The sequence below is a fragment of the Panthera leo genome, chromosome B3, assembly GCF_018350215.1.
Source record: "Panthera leo isolate Ple1 chromosome B3, P.leo_Ple1_pat1.1, whole genome shotgun sequence".
NCBI classification, from domain to species: Eukaryota; Metazoa; Chordata; class Mammalia; order Carnivora; family Felidae; genus Panthera; species Panthera leo.
The window spans coordinates 73,424,939-73,431,931 of NC_056684.1; the positions used below are offsets into that span (position 1 = coordinate 73,424,939).

At 56.2% G+C, this 6,993-nt stretch overlaps 1 protein-coding gene across 3 annotated transcripts; it reads right to left on the reverse strand.

Moving 5' to 3' along the window:
- Positions 1–4,527: 4,527 nt before the first annotated feature.
- Positions 4,528–6,736, reverse strand: CEBPE (CCAAT enhancer binding protein epsilon). Of its 3 annotated transcripts, none has more exons than XM_042940594.1 (2): positions 5,666–6,734; positions 4,528–5,039 (listed from the first exon to the last, which is right to left on the reverse strand). In XM_042940594.1, exons 1-2 carry the CDS (start codon positions 6,173–6,175, stop codon positions 4,704–4,706), a joined length of 846 nt encoding a protein of 281 aa, XP_042796528.1. In that variant the 5' UTR covers positions 6,176–6,734; the 3' UTR covers positions 4,528–4,703. The 3 variants fall into 3 exon arrangements, with proteins under 3 accessions (XP_042796528.1, XP_042796529.1, XP_042796530.1); XM_042940595.1 differs by having other exon boundaries at positions 4,947–5,317; positions 5,666–6,736; XM_042940596.1 differs by having other exon boundaries at positions 4,947–5,491; positions 5,666–6,736.
- Positions 6,737–6,993: the final 257 nt, after the last annotated feature.

Genomic DNA, 6,993 nt, shown 5'->3' on the forward strand with positions numbered 1-6,993 from the left:
CAGTGCTAGGCGTGGGGGGCAACAGAGGGTTGGACAGTTTGGGGCTTCGGGTTGAACTTTGGCTTTTGGGGTGTGGGGGATCCATTCTACCTATGGCTTGCCTTCACCTACCTTAGATCTCTGTTTCTAAAACCACAGGGGGAGGCTATGGCTCTGTAGGTGGGGCTCTCCCTGTTAGGAAACCTGGCTTTTCCCAAGTCCTAGGACCCTTCTGCTACTTCCAGAAGTCAGAACTGACGGCCAGTTGCAGCCATTTTCCCACAATGTCCCCAGCAGGGTTGCCTCAGGGAATTTCTCATGAGCCAAGGAAGTTTCTATGGGGCTGGGCCTGCTTATAGCAGCAGCTGACAAAGGCCAGTCAGGAGTCCTGCCCAAGTCTAACCATTCCCACTTAGGAACAGTGCAGGCTGAGAGGAGAGGTCTGCTTGCCAGGGGCCAGCGAGGGTGACAGGAAGTGACTGGCCTGTCAGAGAGGAGGTGCACAGGCCCTCAGCCAGCCCTGGCTATTGTTGCCTCAGCATCTCCTATACAGCCCCCTGCATCCCAGAGCCCCCTCCCTGGCTGGCACAGGGTAGGGGTGGAGGTGAAGAGGCCCCTTTCCACCCCCACTACCCCAACCGGGATCTTGCAACACTGGGATGGGGGCCCTGGGGGCCCAGGCATGTGGCAATCCATGGGGGGTGGGGTGGGGAGGTGTGCACTGAGCAGGGGAGCAGCTTTCACAAGCAGCCACTGCAGGACTGACCTTGGCTGCCTCACCTTGGGCAGCTTCCTCTCTCTTCCCGGTATCACCAAGTAGCCTTCCTTCACCTCAGCCGTTTCCCAGGGGCCTGAGGTCCTGTCTCTCAGCTCAGCACTCTCATCCCGGTCCCCAGTTCAGCTCATGAAAGAAAAGCAGGCCTGAGCCCACTGTGGAGGCTAAAGCAATGGGACGCATGTGTGTGCTGTTTGGACCTTGATTTGCTGGTTTCTTAAAGTCACCGCAGCCCAAGGATGAGCACTTCTTTCTGCCTCTTCTTTCCCTGAGGCAGCTCTGCTTTGGGGGGTGAGGGTGGGTTGGAGAAGGGGTTTGGGTGCTGGATGCTTGCTGTCTGTGACACCTCAGTTTCTTAGGGACTGTCCTGTCCCACAGAGGGAATGGGAAAGGGAGAGAGTCCTTTGCAATTCCATTCTAGACAGAAGGAGGTGTTTTCTTGTTTACCCCTTTCCTTCTTCTTTCCATTCAGCCAGCCTCACTTGGCTTGCTTTCTTTTTCTTGATCACCCAAACTTTAGAGCCTTCACCTTTTGCTCTCCCCTCTGCTCACCCTTCCACCCCAATTTGGCACATCTGCTCCTCCTTGAAATGTTTTAGGTTTCAACTCCAGTGTCACTTTCTCAGAGAAGCCTTCCTTGATCACCCCAGCTAAAATAACCTCCCTCCTAGGGCACCTGGGTGGCTCAGTCAGTTAAGTGTCTGACTTTGGCTCAGGTCATGATCTCGTGGTCTTTGAGTTCAAGCCCTGCATCGGGCTTTGTGCTGACAGCTCGGAGCCTGCTTCAGATTCTGTGTCTCCCTCTCTCTCTGCCCCTCCCCCACTTGTGCTCTGTCTCTCAAAAATGAATACATGTAAACAAAAAGTTTTTTTTTTAAATAAATAAAATAACCTCCCTCCCTGTTTATCCATTTGGTTTCCCCAAATGGAGGTATTAATGGATTGACTGAAGGGATTAAGGGAAAGTTGCAAGGAGAGATGAAGAAACTGGCTAGCTGCAGCGAGCGTCCATTACAGCCCCCAGGGCCATAAGGGCAGGGAGCCTGTGAAAGAGAGCCGAGGGCAGTACCTGTCCCCTACCGCAGAGAGGGTGCCCTCCTGCTGCTCTCCAACGTCCAGTCATGACTGGAACACAGCAGGATGACTAAGGGTAGGGGGCACCTAGAAAGGCAAAGGAAGATAGTGCACTCGCTTATTGTCCTTTTCTTCCTACTCCTTCAGTGAAGAGCTGGGTCTGTCTGGGTCACTACCGTGTTCTCAACACCCTGCAAGAGCCTGGCACAGGGACAGATGCTCAACAAATACTTGTTGAATAAGTTACTTTGGCCCAAACCAGAGGAGGTCAGGTTAGAAGCCTCATTCAGAAAGTGTGACCCCTGGCTATGTGTCATCCCCCTGGGATGTGATCTGCCAGAGCATTGGGGCATGCTCAACACTCCTTGTCACGCAGGCACCAGGTGTGTTCTTTTCTCACAGCGGCGCTGGGACCCTTCTCCAGCCCTGGTGCCAAGCACCTGCCCAGAGGATGGTGGACGGCTGGGCGGAGACCCAATTCAGAGCTGTGGGAAAGAAGCACGGAGTTGGTGCTGAACAACCCAGGTCCCATCACCCAGAACCTTGAAAATAAGTCAAGGGGCAGTGGTCTTGAGCTGAGAGGAGGAAATCCGGAGGTTGAGTCACTTACCATGTTCTGTACAAACCCCCCTTATGCAACCCCATCCCCCTGGGCTAAAAGGAAGGTGCGGGATTCTCCCGGACATCCACAGAGACTGGCGCCTCCCCCTTACAAACTCAGAAGGCCCCACGGCTGAGGAATAAACCAGCTATTGAGGTTCAGATCTGTCTGTGCAGACCAGATCTGTGGCAGTGGGATCCAGGGAGAGATGTAGGACAGGATGCCTGAGGGACACAGAGGCAAAGGCAGGAAAAGGGACCGAGTCCTGGGTGAGGCTGGCGTGCTGCCCACGGATGCCCAAGATGTAGGAAGTCTCTGCCCCTGGGGATGTGGAGATGAGGGGAAGGGAGAGAGAGGGAGAGACTGGGTTCCACCTGTCAGAAAGTTATTCCTTAATGTCTAACTTGGGCTTTCTCAGCAGTGGCCTACAAGTCACTGGCGGCCCAGGAGAGACTCTAGGCCCTATTGTGTCTTATGTCTCTCATGTGCCCATAATTCCTGGTTACTTATTGAAGGGACTCTCAGGCCCACCCTGTGTGCCTCTGTGGGGAGGGTGTGAGCAAGGAGTAGAGACAAGTGCCGTGTACTGACACAGCAAAGGGACTGAGAGAGCCTCAGGAGAATGTCTCTTATCCCCTCTGGCTTTATCTGTAAGATGTGGCTCGCACTATCTTGCTTGTCTGAGGCCAAAGCCCACCAGCCGATCTCTTGAGGTCTCTTCCAGCACCTCTTGAGATCTGTGATTTTTGTGGAGCTGTTTTTGATTCTGCCTCTAAGCAATCCTGTGACTCTGGCTAAGTCCCTTTCTCTTCCTGAGGCCTCAGTTTCCTCACCTACAAAATGAGAAGTTTAGATGAGATCCTGAGGTCCTTCCAGTTCTAGTAAAGTGGAATAATAACAACTATTCATCTCACCATGTGCCAGGCCCTGTTTATCTATGAACATAACAACACTGTGAGATGGGTATTAATCCTACTCCCATGGTACAGATGAGGAAATTGAGGCATAGAGGGAAGTCACTGGTTCAGGTCACACAGCTTGGAAGAACCGGAGGGAGATTCAACTGGAGCCTCTTAAGAGGGCTAGAGTTCTAGCAAGAAAGAATACTTTGCACAAAGGATTTCACTGGTAGAGGTGCCTGGGTGGCTCAGTCGGTTGAGTGTCCAACTTCAGCTCAGGTCACTATCTCACGGCTTGCAAGTCTGAGCCTGGCGTCAGGCTCTGTGCTGACAGTTTGGAACCTGGAGCCTGTTTCACATTCTGTGTCTCCCCCTCTCTCTGCCCCTCCCCTGCTCATGCGCATGCTTTGTTTCTCTCTCAAAAATAAATCAACATTAAACAACAACGACAACAACAACAACAACAACAACAACAAAACCAAGGGGTTTACTGACAGAGGTGATTGTTCTTGTCATTATCAACTTTCTTTCATACACACGGGTCTCAGGCCTTTCCCAATGGAGTCCTCCCCCAGGCACTCAGATTCTAGTGCTTTGGAGAACTCAAGCCCCAGGGAATGAGGGGCAAAGAGGGAATGGGTGGATAGGAGCCATGTTGGGGGGGGGGGCGCTGTCAGCCTGGCGGGCTCAAGCTGTGGAACTGGAGAGAAAAGATTGAGTCCTGGATTAAGAGCTAGGGGACCATAAATGTGGCAGAGCCATCTGGAAGCTGACAGGAGCTCCCGGACCTATATATCAAGGTGCTGGGGTCAGCAGGCCTAGACAGGGATTGGGAGGTGCTGGGATCCCCCCACAAGCCACAGAACTCTGTTAGGGAAACATCCAGAGGCTGTTCCAGGCCTGTGGGATTGCAGGGGTGGTGTGCCTTCATTATCCAGAAGGATAGAGTGGGTTGGGCTAGGGGCAGGGGGAGAGCGGAGCAGAGTGACAGACACGCAGCTTGGCCATGTGGTGTGTCAGGGGAGAGCTGTGGGCAGTGTATCTGTATTCTTGGATATTCATTTGTGCATGGAACCGAGAGGTATACAGACCCAGCCATATGCATTCCCTGCCCTTGAGGCCCCCATGCCACACATGCAACCCCCCCCCCCCCCCCCCGCCAGCCGCCGGAGAAGGCCAAGTCCCAGTGTGCAGGCCCATTACTGAGTCATAGTGCAATTTTATTCAGCCATAGAATCATCATGCTGGGGTCTGCCCTCCTCCCTTGCCACCCGCTGCCATCTGTCCATGGTCTATGTCTCAGGCTCAACCTGTGAGGGCTCTAGGGCCCCAGCAGGGTCAGGCCAGGGCTGGTGTCACAGTCTGCCAGCTGGGCTCAGCTGCAGCCCCCCACGCCCTTGATGAGGTTGGCAGCCTCGGGGATCTGGCGGAAGAGGTTTCGGAGGGTGTCCAGCTCCTGGGTCAGCTGCTCCACGCGGCTGCGGAGGCGCTCGTTCTCTGCCATGTACTCCAGCACCTTCTGTTGCGTCTCCAGGATGCGCCTCTTGGCCTTGTCCCTGCTCTTGCGCACAGCAATGTTGTTCCGCTCCCGCCGAAGCCGGTACTCCAGGCTGTCCTTGTTCACCGCCTTCTTGCCTTTGTGTGAGGGGCCAGCTGGGGATGGCGCCTTGAGGAGGGGGCTGCAGGGGGGTGCGGCGGCGGCCACAGGGGCCTGGAGGGGACACAGAAGGACCAGAGGTGAGGCTCTGGCCAGGAAGCAGAGTGGAGGCAGGGCAGGAATCCCAGCAGCACAGGCACACTTGGGCGTCAAAGAGATACGGGATCCAGAGCCAGCTTTTGGCTCTCAGTGAGAACAGCCACTGCCCTGCCGCATGCAGAGGGTCCCCCGCTCTGACCAAAACTTCCTTTCATGTTCCCACAGGGTCTGAGGACACTTTCCTTCAGTCTCTCTCGAGTCTCTAGTCCTACGACCAGTAGGTGTTTTCTCTTCTAGAAGCAGGTGGTAGAGAAACAAGAGGAAAGGGCTGATGGGCAGCAGAGAAGCTGGTGGGACCTGAGGTCAGGGCAGGTCGGCTGGCCACAGGGGCTGCAGGACACACTGGGTTCCAACCATACGGTGGGGTCTAGGATAAGCGTGAATTCACAGAGAAGCAAAGAGGGGTCCTGGTCGGGGGGGAGGGCATGGTGGTGAGCACAGAGGGCTTTGGGCTGGGTCAGTTCCACACAGCAACATCAAACATAGACTCGTTAGTGTAAGCAGGGAGCTCAGAGTCCTGCACCAGCACGGGCCTCTCTCCAGCTCCCGGGTGCCAGGGACGGGATTTGACCTGCTCTTACCTTGAGGACGCGCAGGGGCTGGCTGGGCGCTGCCAGGGCTGGGGGCAGGTGCATGGCCGTCTGCCCACAGTGTGCTACTTGGTACTGCAGAGGATTGTAGCCACCACGGCTGGCCCCTCGGCTGCCCTCTGGTCCCCGGGGCTCCTCCTTCACGGCCACAGCCCTGGGGTCGTAGCTCCCTGGGCTGCTGTAGATGCCAGGCCCCAGTGCCTTCCTGTCAGGGCCAAAGGTATGTGGCGGGTAGGCGAAGGGCCGTGGGTCGGGCGGCAGGTAGTGGGGGAAGGCAGGGGTTCCAGGTCCCTTAAGCCCTCTGGCCTCAGGTGCTGGCTTCACAGTGAAGAGGTCAGAGAGGAGCTGTTCCTCCCCAGATTCGATGTAGGCGGAGAGGTCGATGGAGGCCTCATGCTCACACATGTCCCCCAGCTCTCCAGGCCCCGCTCTGCCCCCTGAGAACTCGAGTGGCTGCTGGCCAGCCCGGGGCTCACACTCGTAGTAGGTCCCGTGGGACATGGCCGGCCCGCCCCCTCAGCTCCCCGCCCCTGCAGCCCTGCTCTTGGGGCACCCTCTGGGATGCTCGACCTGCCCTCTCCCTATCTCCCCCTGCCCTAGATCTGCCCTAGATCTGCCTTCTCCGGACTCCTCTGTCACCCACTCTTGTGTGGCCTCTCTCCTCCCTCCTCTGCTGTTTCCTTTTCCTTCCTCTGTAGTCAATGCCTCTTTTCTCTTCCCTTTTTTCCTCCTCTCTCCTTGGGGTGACTCAGGGAGGGGCAGGGCGCACCCCGGAGGAAGGGATGCAGGGCTTAGAGAAAGGGGGCCCCTGGCCTATTTAGCAGTTGGGAGCACTCTTTGGTCAGGGTCCAAGCCAGGGTTCTCAGACGCCTGGGAGCTGATGCTTCTGGGAATGCCTCCCCCCTCCCTGTTGAGTCCAGGGGATTCCAGAGTCCTCCCTGAGGGCAACACCTCACTCTGAGTGTCCTCCTCCCTCCGACTTCTAAAAAGTTCTGTGCAGATGAGGTGCCAAGTCAGAATGAACAGAGAAAACCCTCTGCCAGTGCCGACCCCAGCCGGATCTGAGCTCCTCCCTTGACACGCCTCCCTCTCTGCCCCCCGCCCCCCCAACCCAGTGCTGGGCTCCACCTACCCCCAGGGGGAGTCAGTTCCTTTTGTAGCCCCACCTCCCAGGGCATTCTCTTGGGTACAGGCCAGGGGGTGTTGTTTGAGGGGTTTATGAAGTAGTGACAGGTTCTGGGACCAAGCCTGCACTGTGGTGCAGAGCATTTGCTAGGTTTTTGTGCAATAGCCCGAACCCTCTTATGTTTCCAGCCCTG

Excerpts from the sequence above, each read along its gene's own strand:
- CEBPE (XM_042940594.1), bottom strand. The coding sequence starts at position 6,175 with ATGTCCCACGGGACCTACTACGAGTGTGAGCCCCGGGCTGGCCAGCAG. Across the intron at positions 5,040-5,665 it reads AGCCCCTGCGCGTCCTCAAG|GCCCCTGTGGCCGCCGCCGC; the intron begins GTAAGAGCAGGT and ends TGTCCCCTCCAG.